General features: G+C 34.7%; 1 protein-coding gene across 1 annotated transcript in view; it reads left to right on the top strand.

Annotated features, from left to right (window-relative positions):
* The window catches only part of LOC128231927 (eukaryotic translation initiation factor 3 subunit M-like), a 15820-nt gene extending 2214 nt beyond the window's left edge, over positions 1–13606 (top strand). The window contains exons 2-10 of the mRNA XM_052945182.1: positions 440–578; positions 888–1026; positions 2143–2266; positions 3109–3203; positions 3647–3730; positions 5113–5212; positions 6067–6148; positions 8740–8883; positions 12235–13606. Coding sequence (XP_052801142.1) covers positions 440–578; positions 888–1026; positions 2143–2266; positions 3109–3203; positions 3647–3730; positions 5113–5212; positions 6067–6148; positions 8740–8883; positions 12235–12446 — 1119 coding nt within the window. The 3' untranslated portion in view covers positions 12447–13606. The remainder of the gene's footprint in view (positions 1–439; positions 579–887; positions 1027–2142; positions 2267–3108; positions 3204–3646; positions 3731–5112; positions 5213–6066; positions 6149–8739; positions 8884–12234) is intronic.

Genomic DNA, 13606 nt, shown 5'->3' with positions numbered 1-13606 from the left:
TGCAATATGCCATTCATTAATACAAAGATTGTGTGTAACGCAACAAAATACTCTTGGTCTTGTACAGAAGAGCTATCAGTGTTCGAGATGAATGGGGCCTGGGCCTTAAAAGGGAGATGTGTCTGCAAAATGAAACATTGAACAAACTCAAAAAAGTAACGACTATTTATTCTAAAATAGAATCAAGTGTAGATGGCTTGTTGAGTCATATATGAAACCGAACCACATGACTAGCTTTATGTGACAGAACTGTGCAAAAGAATTTTTTTTTAAACTGAAATCATTTCTTCTCTAATTTCGGTTAAAAAAAATAGTCGTAAACAGGACATTTTTAGGTTGGTGAATGGGGCTGAAGTTATCCCATATTATGCTATAAAAACAGCCTGGTTGAATGATAGTGAACATGTTATAATACCATTATGTCTCTTTAATATTTCAGACGAGTGAGTTGCGCGCATACCTAAAGGAGTTGGGTGCGGAAATATCAGCGGAAAACACAGAAGATGGCGTAAAAGATCTAAGGCAGTGTATCGAGGCCAGCAATGTCTGCTGGAAGGAGGGCGGCCCCTCAGACTCTGGTACAAAATCCATAGTTCCAAGTTCCAAATGCAGTTTAATTTGGTTGTTTTGTGTTATTAATATCTATTAATCCTCCAATACGCATTGGTTCCAAAAAATCAATTTGTCTGGGTTTCCAATAATGTACATTTGAATATACTATAGTTCATTTTCGAAACAGACTGAAAGCTTGAATTCTTTACATTAAGCAAAAAAAATCTGTAAATGTTACTTGGACAGTATTTGAAATTATAGGGTAATGAACATGCACTTTTATTGGAAGATTTTTAATAGATCTACTGTACATGTATTGTATCTTAATCTTGCAGAGATAGAGATGGTATTTAACGGCCTAATATCATTGTTGTTGATGCAAACTGAGCAGAGTGAAGACCTCATCCAGCTCTTCTGTAAAAATGTCTCACAGTTCCCCAAGGGAGATAAAAAGTGCAGTGTGCGCTTACGAATGTAAGTTAGCCTCTTGGATTTGATTCTTCAATATGTTTATTATGACTTTACATATGATTGAATTAGAAATTTCAAAAGAGCAAAATATCCGAAATTAGGAATATAAGTTGTCTTTATACTGATTGTGTTAGATTATTGAAATGGCTCCTATTATCAGGTGATAAGATGATGAATCGAGTCCAGTCTGAGCATTGCATGATGCAACCGAAACGAAGGTGACATGCACAAAGCCTGGGTGGTGTCTATAATAAATGGGGCTGGCCCTCTTTTCTTCTCTAATTTAGTAAATGAGTGACAGTTGGGGGTGAATTATTGCACGATGCAACCAAGGCCAAGGTGCACAGAGCATGGTCGATCTCTTAGACCTAGAAAAAAATAGGTTTGTATCTGGTCACATGCCCATAAAGATGTAGGTGACTAGTAGGGTTTTTTTGTGTTATTTTTTAAGGCATGTGAAATTCCTGTCAAAGCATATTATTTTCTATAGAACAAAGAACTGTTGCATTATTTGTTGCTGAAAGAAATCTACTTGGCAAAGTAGCCATATATTCTGATACTGCTTTGGGGGGGGGATAAAAAACTGAGTTTGTGGCAAATAAATGGGGTCGATAGGGTGACCATAGACAAACCTGTTTATTTAAGCCTATACGAGGCTTGCACCTCTTTTTTCTCTAATTTCAGTTGTGTAAAGTTGTAGATGTCATTCACCTTTGCTACACAAACACTTCTGGAGCTCTAAATTATTCTCTTAAGGATATTAACATCTTGTCTTATGATGAGGGTTAATTTCCCCCTTGATGCTTCTTTAATTATTTCGAACACAACACCTGAAATTTGGTGGTGTCCTCAAGCCATAATACAGCCATTAAGTATGGGAAGACTTTATGAACTATAAAATCATTATAATTTAAAAAAAATATTTGATCATTATTATATGTTGGGCACGTGAAAAGTTTGCAGTTAGCTTTTCTTTGTAAAACACAGGTATCTTTCTGGGTGTACATCTTTAACATGTTTTATTTAGCCATATAAACATGTTAGTTTGTCAAAGTTAATCTTTCTTAACCTTTCTCTATTAAATGCTATGTTTTTATGATTCATGGTAATTGGTTACAGTTTATCGAACCTTTTCCACGGTTTGCCAGAGAAGTCTTCACAGAAGGCAGACGTGTACCTGAGCCTGCTCTTGCTATCGAAGGAAGCCGACCTCGCATCCATGGTCATCACAGACATCACTCAGGTTGATATTTGTGGTTTTTGCATGTGTATGAGGTGCAAGAATTGCAGATCATTGAATGTGGCCAAATAAAACTAACTTTGTTTGGGTTACCTACAAAATAGGTGCCAAACATATTGTTTTTATTATCATTTCTTTTGTTTTTTTAAACAAATAATTTCGTTCTGTGTGTGTTTATGTAGTTGAAAACCTTCGAAGCTTTATACAGATTTGAGAAGATTACTATAATACCATTTTCCAATGATAACAATAACATTCTTACAAAAAGCCTAATAAGAAAAGAAGCCTACCTACCCTTCCTGTTTTCGAAACAGATGTAACCATAACCAAACCATTTAATCTTGTTCAATGTGAACATACTTCTTTAAATGACATGAAATATTTTAATTCCAATTTAAAACAAAATGGACGAACAGCATTGCATTTATATGTTGAAAACTGTTAATTTCTGGGTCCTGTTTCAATAAAATCTTCATCATAAACCTTACTAGTGCACGGGAATCCTGTAAAGTTACAGGCATAATATATATATCAGTGGTCGAAATTAACACAAGCCCGCAAGCCCTGCACTGGTAAAATGTATTTCGGGCTTGCTCAAATTCTGGATTTTTTATAACAGGGCTTGTCCAAAAAATTGATACCAAGCAATACTATAAGAATTCGGGCTTGTTCATCCAAAAGTCTAATTTCAATGACTGATATATGATAAAAGTTTTTACGATATTTTAACAACTTAGTTTTTGGGGAAAAGGGGAAATAAATGATCTAAAGTCTAATAATTTTTATTGAAACGAGACTCTATGACACCGGTTCAAATATCACTACATAAATGATGTATGCTGCAGGTTAAGAAGTGGGTCTCTGAGTGGGACATTGGAACGCAGAAAATACAGAACATTTATCGGGCGCTGCACGAAACACTTATAGCTTCGAGGATCAGGTACACTGCTTCTTTAAGGGGCTTAAAATGTGAAGACATTCTGGAAATGAAACCTCATGCTGAACCCTGTTTTGTGTTGAACAATGGATAGCCACTATACATTCAATCATGCATGCACGTTGTGGCAACAAAATCTTTTCAAATCCGTTGGTTTGCAGCACAAAGATCGCTGTCTGTATAACGTATTATTCCTTTTAGATATGCTAGTGGCCTTCCAAAGTTTTTTAGTCTGAATCAGTTACTTAAATTCAATGCTTTTCCAAACTGATAACTTGCAATAAGGTAGTAAGTTATGTATATTTTATTTTGCATCACTGACATATTTTATAAAGGGTTTAATTTGACATTGAAGCACTCCAAGCATGTTTATAAAGACAAATATTATATACATATAATAAAACATTTACGGAACATCGACTTGAATCGCTCATGTGTATTTTCAGTGAGCAGGCGACCAAGGTAATGATAGAGCTTCTTGGGACATACACAGAAGACAATGCCTCTCAGGCCCGCGATGATGCACAGAGGTACATGCTTTAGCATCTTGTGTACTGTATGTTAAATATGCTCCCTGATGGTGAATAAGTAGATGGCTTCGTAAAGTCATATTTCTTCTTTTTGCCAGTGTGTTTGATAAAAACTTGTCACCTGCCAGGGTTCGAATTTAACTTTGAGAAGCACTCGCAAAATTTTGCGAGTGCATTTTGAGGCAGCTCGCAAAATGAAAAATCAACTTGCAATTTTATTATTTGCTTTATTCCCTTATAATATTGTCTAATTAAAGTAGAAATTAACACCTAAGACATATTATGAATATTAAAAAAGTATCAATCTTGAGTGACTCGACTACTAGAACTTGTTGATGGCTTATTCTATTTGGGGGGTATGGAAAGACTCATCTGATGCTGGCAGCTTTTTGATAACAAAGCTGTCCAATAATTTGCCATTGTTCACTTTGTATATTTACCCTCGCCATCGGGTAATTTAATACCCATTCGACAGGCACGCTACAGATTTCATTAAGTCTATAAGTATTAAAAACAATAAAATAATAAATTTAAAATAAAAAAAGCAACAGTAAATGTAGCGTGGATACTTTGGACCATGAAATATATCGATCAACGAAGTCTATTCATTTTGACAGTTGGGCGGAAATATATTCAAAGGATGATGGGGTTTACATATAGTGCGCGAAAGCGCTAAATTTAGCCAATGATTGAGCTAGGTGATAACGTCATTCGTATTAACTTTGTATTATGCACGCCTCAGAGCATCCCGGAAAGATTCGAGATAAAACTCGGCCTTTTCCGTATTTGTTCTATTTTTGAAAACCTACTAGAGCGTGACTCCGTACTGTCTTCCTTATACCGGTAGTGTAAACATGCTACTTATAGAGCCTGCTGTTTACACGCGACTACGTAGCGGAATTAAGTTCATGTTTATTCTACTTTCCTTTTAACATTTTGTGGTCAAAAAAAGCCACTTGCAGAATTTTGCGAGCTTGAATAAAAGTCACTCACAATTTCCAAATGTCGCTTGCATTTTGCGAGTATGCGAGTCTAAATTCGAACCCTGCCTGCAAAAATAAATATGGTTAAACAAAAGATGGAAATACGAGGGTCATTCGGGAAGTTTGCGGAAAATTTAACACGAAGATGACAAATGTTGTTGAAAATGTTTTAAAATTGGTGCTATCTATATTGATGGGTCTGTTAGCTTCCTGAACAATCCTTGTACATGTAAGTCTGAGAGAAACTTAGTAATTCTAAAGTATGTGCCAAAACTAGTTTCAAACATGATCACCTTTTTCTTGTACATTTATGTTTGGTTGATTTTGAAAATAATTGGCCAGAATTAGGATTTTTTAAATGAGCTATAAATATAATATTACTTCTCGCTTCTTTTTCAGATGTATAGTTACCTGTTTAGAAGACCCAAACACGTTTCTACTTGACCATTTGTTGACCTTAAAACCTGTCAAGTTTCTAGAGGGAGCTTTGATACACGATGTAAGACCTAACCTGTAGATATAGATGTCTTGTACTAAAGATTGCCTTGATTTCATGAAGATTTAGTATTCGCAATTGTTAACAAATTGATCTTATCGATAAAACCCAGTGTTGTATCATTTTACCAATGTTTGCTGTTGATATGGCAAATATATGAAATTTTAAATCGCAAATGTGACCATTTATCAAAAAACCACTACAAAAAAGACATCGCAAAATCAAATGGATCTACAGTAAAGGATTTCAATATTAATCTATCCCTCCATAGTTATATATCTATGAAATTAATTGTTCACATGAAACAAAATTGTTGTGACACATTGTGACATCATTTGCGAAAATGACTTCTGTTGCTGCAGTAGGGCTGGGGAAAAAATGAGATTTTTCAGAGGATGGGTTTGAAATAAAACTGGTCACAATGTTTAGGTGTGAATTAAAGGTGATTGTCAGATATACTTCAAAATAGATATGACTGCCTACTTATGAAGAACTGTACTAATTTTCTTTGATGGGTTCATAAATCCCCAGTTTGTGTGAAATGGAGGTACATTTGTAAAGTGAAACATCAGATTTAATAAGAAAATGTTAGCTTTTGCTGCCCAAAATGAGTACAACATGTCTCTATGTGTTTTTTGTAGGTTGAAGTATTGAGGTTTACAGAAAATAGTGCATATAGTTTCAGTATATTTCACAAGCGTTTAAATTGTGTTAATGATTGTTGAGCTTATAATTTTTAACACTGAGCAAATCACTGACATTTTAAATACATAGATATGATTTTATGAGTTTTTTCGCTAACACTTCTCAGCAAGCACTCTTTACTTTTGTTCAGTTGTATTATTGTGACATTGCAGTTACTCACGATATTTGTGACGGGGAAATTGTCCCAGTACCAGCAGTTCTACAAGAATAACAAGGACTTCATTCAATCATTGGGTAGGTAGCAGCAATAAGTTTCAAAGTTTATTCATACACTCAATTCAAACAGAGTTTACAAACATGAGGATATAATAAGTATGACGAGGCTTTATGCAGGCACATAGAGAACACATATACATGTATGAAAACAAAGTATACAATAAGTTTAAAGTTGTCTGAATGTATTGATTCATTGAATTTCAAATTACAAAGAGAATTTCAATTATCAATAATCAGAATAAAAGTTATGTCAAGTTTAATTATTTTAAAATAGAAGAATCAGGAAAGGTGTCTTTGTGGAAATTTATTATAATACAGTTCTGTTGGTACTCAGTTAGGCACTTGTTTGGGATAGCACAATGAGAAGACATAAGAATGTATAAGAAACAAAGTTGAATGCACAAGAGAAACACTACCTTTCTGTATGAAGTGCAGAAGATGAACTCGCGTGTGCAAGATTATCGTGGAGATTCCAAGGCAGCTACTGGTAAATGTGGCTTCTATTTTCACCCTTCAGACACTGTTAATTGACTTGATGGCACATTTTTATATGACAAATGAATGTCTTGCTCTAGTTGAGTTTCAATATGGTGTTTGCTTCAGCTAGGAAGATGGCAGCATGAACTTTCTAATAGAAATGTATGGGAGACACAGTTGAATGCACAGGAGTTAGACTACCTATGTATTATGTAGTGCTAGGTACAAACTCTCAGTGCTAGATTATACTGGAGATTCCAAGGCGGTTACTGGTTTAGGTGGCCTCTATTTTCACCATTCAGACACTCCGTTAATTGACTTGACTCAAATTGGAGTCTCTTCCCCCCTTGTCACTTGGCGCTGGAGAAAAACTACCTTTGTATTATGTAGTGCTAGGTTCAAACTCTCAGTGCTAGATTATCTTGGAGATTCCAAGGCGGTCACTGGCTTAGGTGGCCTCTATTTTCACCCTTCAGACACTCCGTTAATTGACTTGACTCAAATTGGAGTCTCTTTGCCCCTTGTCACTTGGCGCTGGAGAAAAACTACCTTTGTATTATGTAGTGCTAGGTTCAAACTCTCAGTGCTAGATTATCTTGGAGATTCCAAGGCGGTCACTGGCTTAGGTGGCCTCTATTTTCACCCTTCAGACACTCCGTTAATTGACTTGACTCAAATTGGAGTCTCTTTGCCCCTTGTCACTTGGCGCTGGATAAAAACTACCTTTGTATTATGTAGTGCTAGGTTCAAACTCTCAGTGCTAGATTATCTTGGAGATTCCAAGGCGGTCACTGGCTTAGGTGGCCTCTATTTTCACCCTTCAGAAACTTCTTAATTGACTTGACTCAAATTGGAGTCTCTTTGCCCCTTGTCACTTGGCGCTGGAGAAAATCTACCTATGTATTATGTAGTGCTAGGTACAAACTCTCAGTGCTAGATTATACTGGAGATTCCAAGGCGGTCACTGGTTTAGGTGGCCTCTATTTTCACCCTTCTGACACTGTTTAGTGACTAGACTCAAATAGGAGTCTTGTTTCTCCTTGTCACTGGAGAAAACTACCTATGTACTATGTTGTGCTAGGTACAAACTCTCGAATGCTAGATTATCGTGGAGACTCCAAGGTGGTCACTGGCTTAGGTGGCCTCTATTTTCACCCTTCAGACACTGTTAATTGACTTGACACAAATAGGAGTTTGTTCCGTCTGGACATGAAGTGGTGTAGGAGACGAAGTTGAATGCACTGGAGATAGACTACCTATGTATGAAGTGCTAGGTACAAACTCGGAGTGCTAGATTATCCTGGAGATTCCAAGGAGGTCACTGGTTTAGGTGGCCTCTATTTTCACCCTTCAGACAATTTAGTACTACTCATTGACATTTGTTAAGTTTAAAACACTACTTCTGTTCAATAACTTCATGTTGTTGTTTTTATATAACTCATAACTTAATTGATTATATTTTTACCCCAAACAATTCTTTTTAATGTTTGATATGGATATTATTGCCTAAAAAGACAATTTCCTGAGGACATGCACATGTCAGGACTTTCCATTTGCAGATTTACATATATAAGTTCATATCACATACTTGTAAACACTGAACGTGAATTATTAAATTGCTTTTATGGTCCCCAGAATTTTAATAAACTGCTGTTATGGTCGCCAGAATTGGTTATAGCTTAAGTAAGGTTAAAAATCTTGACAAGCCACAAACACTCCAAACACTCACTATCAGCCATTAAAATTCTACATCATTGAGCCCAAATTCCTGCATATCTACATGCCGTTAGACATTGAAACAATCCCTGTGATACATATAAATAATATTCAAATCTTGAATAAACCTGGCAGATATTTTTCCAGTGTCAGGCTTGTAGAGTCTCCAGTCTCCAAGGCTGTTTCATAAGCAGGATTAACTTTTTTATCATGAATTTTCAACTGGTAGATGGTTCTTTATCACATATATATATTCATTACTTGTTAATCACTGAGATAAGCAGGATTAACTTTTTATCATGAATTTTCAACTGGTAGATGGTTCTTTATCATATATATATATATATACATTACTTGTTCATCACTGGAGATGAGAGATTTGAATGACGACTCATGTTATATCCTTTGTTTTACAGGCCTTACCCACGAGGAGAACCTACGTAAGATGCGCGTGCTGACATTTATGCAGATGGGCGAGACGAAGAAGGACATTGATTACGAAAGTATCCAAAAAGAGTTAGAGCTGAATGAAGATGAGGTGGAGGTCTTCATCATTGAAGGTATGGAAACATTGGCAAACAACAAAGCCATCTTAACAATAAGTGTATCATATGATATTGTTTTCAAAGCTGCACTCTCACAGGTTGGCAGTTTAGAATTTTTTTCTTGGAATGAACCAATTGCCGTTTTAATGTCTGGGACCCAGTGATATATGACTGCTGACATCATATAAAGATTACATTTTTTTTCATATAAACGTTCAAAAATTGATGTTTTGTGGCGGAAAGCTTTACTAACGATTTAAGGAAAACTAAATGTTCTGCTGTTTTCTAAACAATAAGATCTGTTCTACAGTGAGTTATATTATAACTGAATTGAAGGCATTGATGCCAAATTCAGCCGATTCTGAGACAAAAAATGAGATGAAATGTCAAGACTGTCAATAATTGAGAGTGCAGTTTAAGAAACATAAATACTTGATTGCAGAGTTTATCTAGTTAAGATTGGGCAAAATTAAATGTATGCATGTTTATTTGATTCTGTGATGCATCATGGAAATTCTATGCTGCGCCTTATAGCCTGTGTAGCAAATCAATGGTGCTATTGTAAACAAAGTACCAGATGTTTGAAATGTTCATGGCATTTTATTGTTGGTTTTTTGGACAACTACCATGCAACTATTTTACATATTTACAGCACATGACTTCAAGAAACAGATTTGCCTAATATTAAAAAACTGCTCAACACTATTTGTTGAAATGATTTGAAATATACAACCAGATTTAATGTCAGCAAAATTGACTCAACATATAGCTGAACAAAAACAGAATATTTCATATATCTATTGCAAAAAAAAACTGCCGCAAATACATTGATCTATAGATGTCTGCATCATGGAAATTCTCTGCCATGCTTTATATAGCCAGGGTAAAAAAAATATTACTCTACCGGGTATATTAAACAATGAACCAGACATTTAAATGTTTTAAATTGTTACAGCACATGACTACAAAAGGCAAATTCACTTCATACAAAAGAATTTCTCAATGCTATTTGCGGAAAATATTAAAAATAGAAAACCATTTTTTGTCAACATTCAGCCAAACAAAATTGCTACAAATACAGTGAACTCTAGATTCTGTGATGCATCATGGAAATTCTATGCTGCGCCTTATAGCCTGTGTAGAAAATCAATGGTGCTATAGTAATCAAAGAACCAGATGTTTGAAAATGTTTTTGGCTTTCAATTGTTGGTTTCTTTGGACACCAGTATAAGAGTCAGAAATAAAGGGCCAGGATATTTATGTGTTGTGCTGCATCATGGAAATTCCACGCTGCGCCTTAGCCTGTGTAAAAAATCGATGGTGCTATAGTTAACAATGATTGAAAAGTTTTTGGCTTTTTATTTTTGGTTTCTTTGACACCATTTAGAATTTATGGTCAGAATTTAATGTATAAGGAATAAGGGGCCAGGATATTTGTGTTGCGCTGCATCAAGGAAATTCTATGCTGCACCTTATAGCCTGTGTAGAAAATCAATTGTGCTATAGTAAACAAAAAAAAACATATGATTGAAAAGTTTTTAGCTTACAATTTTTAGTTTCTTTGGACAACTACTTTGCAACGTTTCTTTGAAGAACTACTTTGCAACAACTTCACATTGTTGCAGCACACAACTGCACACCTACCAATGATGAATAGGCAATTTTGCTGTATGTAAAAGAAAACCTAAACTACTAAAAATAGAATTCTTCATATTGAGCTGCATCATGGAAATTATACGCTGCGCTTCTAGCCACTGTAGAAATCAATGGTGCTATATTAAATAAAGAACCATATGACTGAAAAGTTTTTGGCTTTTTATTTTTTGTTTCTTTTACACCTGTGAGAAATAAAGGTATAAGATATAAATGGGTCAGGATAGTTAGTTATGTACTGTGCTGCATCATGGAAATTCTATGCTGTGCTTTTAGCCTGTGTAGAAAATCAATGGTGCTATAGTAAACAAAGAACCATATGATTGAAAAGTTTTTGGCTTTTTATTTTGGGTTTCTTTGACACCTGTCAGAATTAAAGGTATTAGAAATAAACGAGCAGGATATTTATGTGTTGTGCTGCATCATGGAAATTCTATGCTATGCTTTTAGCCTGTGTAGAAAATCAATGGTGCTATAGTAAACAAAGAACCATATGATTGAAAAGTTTTTGGCTTTTTATTTTGGGTTTCTTTTGACACCTGTCAGAATTAAAGGTATTAGAAATAAACGAGCAGGATAATTATGTGTTGTGCTGCATCATGAAAATTCTATGCTATGCTTTTAGCTTGTGTAGAAAATCAATGGTGCTATAGTAAACAAAAAATCATATGAACAGGCAAGCTCTAGGCTTTTTCTGTCAGGATCACTTTGGACAAATACACAAAAAGGCAATTATTTTCAAATAAATTAAAGATATGAAACAAACAACAACTAAATACCACCAAACGCAATACTGCTTAAACACTTTCTGTGGCAAATTCAAGGCAGCATTATAGATCCATGTTTGGTTTATTTACTTACAAATTTTTACTAGATAATATTGTTCATTTTTCCCAGCAGCCTCCAATAAGTACAAGGCCTAATCATTGAAAATTGCAGTTTTACAAATTCACAGACATAACTTTGTCAATATAATATGAGCTGCATCTCTAAATTTGGGGCCTTAAGAATAACATTAAGTTTTATTATTTAATTGGGTATTTGAATAATATGACATTTCAGGAAGTAATACAAAAAATTCCATGATGATATCACTCATATTGCGTAAGATATGTGTTAACAAGTGAGATTTTGTATTGTACATTTTAAATTCTAAACTTGGCATCACGCACATGTCATCATTACTAAGTACATTCTATTCTTGAAATGAGGTGCAACATAAATGTATCAATATTACAACTAGTTCATAATTTTAGTTGTTTTCCTTACAAGGAATCGTAAATGGAACATAAATTAAGAAAACAAAAATGATGATTAACTTTAGTATTTTAATCCACTGGGCCTTTTTAAAGCTGCACTCTCACAGATATACCATTTTTACAACTTTTCAAATGTTCAATCTGTGAGAGTGCAGCTTTAAACAAAGACTATGAAAGCAGTCAAAATAAGTTGGGTGATAATCTGTGGTTGCTAATTAAACACGAGTAAACTAATGGTAATAAATCATCGAGAATTTGATGCGCCAATGACAATTTTTTGAAAGAAACGAGTTTGGAAGAAATTAATAACCATAGAAACCATGTTTTTTTATGGAAAAAATGCTTCACTTAATTTGTGTTTATTGAATATAACATAAGTAACAACCAGAACTTGCAGTTATTCAAGTTCTTTTTGCAGTTATAATACATATATTAATTCTGCCTATAATTGCAGTTGTGAAGACGAAGGCTGTGCAGGTGAAAATTGACCAGATGCAGCGGAAGGTAATTATCACGTCGACCACACACCGCACATTCGGACGGCCCCACTGGCAGCTTCTGCACGCAAGTCTCATTCGCTGGCAACAGAACCTGGCCAGTGTACAGACAAACCTCCGAGCCCTAGACATCATGCAGGCCCAGCAGGCCCAGACTGTCCAACAGTAGAAACGACCATCCTCAAGCCACATAAAATACACGTGCGCATCTAGCCATCCACAGTGCACTTGTTTCACATGATCCGACGTGCATTTATATCTCGGACAAGATTTTTAAGTATTTCCACTGATTCTAGACTGATGTATTATTTTAATGAGTATCTAGAATTTTCTTACTTTGTTATATTTCTGGTAATTGATCATTTTCTTTGTAAATCTAATTTTGAATGCGATAAAGTGAAGCTATATGACTGCTACAAACAGTTGGTCTGTCACCTGAGATGACGTTAAGGGGGCAAATGGAGTACTAGTGTAATGTTTGTGTTGACTTTGACAGGATACCATTACCTGAATAATCTTCATTCTCAAAATAAACTTCTGTTCTGTACTAAGTCTATACTATACTAAAGGGTAGTATGTGACAGTAAAACTTACCACACATTGTAAAACCCTCATTCTTTACTCGAATTTAGTAATAATCAGTAGTTTTTACTTTATTTATTTGCTGGTAAGGCCTAAAAAATTACATTTGGTTCAGGTTACCCGACCCTACAAAATAGCTGCCGGCCCTACCGTTGCTTATGTCGTTTAAAACCATTAAAGCTTTATAAATGAGATTACTTTAACACCATTCTCCAATGATGACAATACCTGGTTTACATAAAGTCAAATAAAATGAAAAAGCCCAACCGTACCTGTTTTTGAAAAAGATTTAACTCTAATCAAAGCATTATTTTTGGCTTGATATATTTAAGGAAAAAACCTGATTGTGCTTAACATAGACATAAGCTAAGTATTTCATTTGCCCCCTATATACAGTTCAATATCATGGATACATTTATATATTCTAATGGTTATTTATTGATTTCTGCCTTGTATATTTGTACATGTAAGTGCTAGGAATAATTTCTCTGTGTTTGTAGTAATTTTGTACATTTTAACAATAAAAAATTCACAGCGGTACTTAATTTATACTGAAAATAAAGAACTTGAACTGTAAAACAGTGTTCAAGGGTAGATAAATTGACTACGAGGAAATTTTCATGTGAAATGTTAGTGATCCTTTCTTAATTTAAGTCATCTTAATAAAAGCTGTTACTGTATTTATTTCACATGTATTTTTTTCATTCTATTTAGAAAAAAATCTCAATAAAATCATGGTAAACTAGA

Source organism: Mya arenaria, chromosome 4 (genome assembly GCF_026914265.1).
Source record: "Mya arenaria isolate MELC-2E11 chromosome 4, ASM2691426v1".
Classification (NCBI taxonomy): domain Eukaryota; kingdom Metazoa; phylum Mollusca; class Bivalvia; order Myida; family Myidae; genus Mya; species Mya arenaria.
Note: the sequence above shows the minus strand (reverse complement) of the source record. Positions and strands in the feature narration are given on the sequence as shown.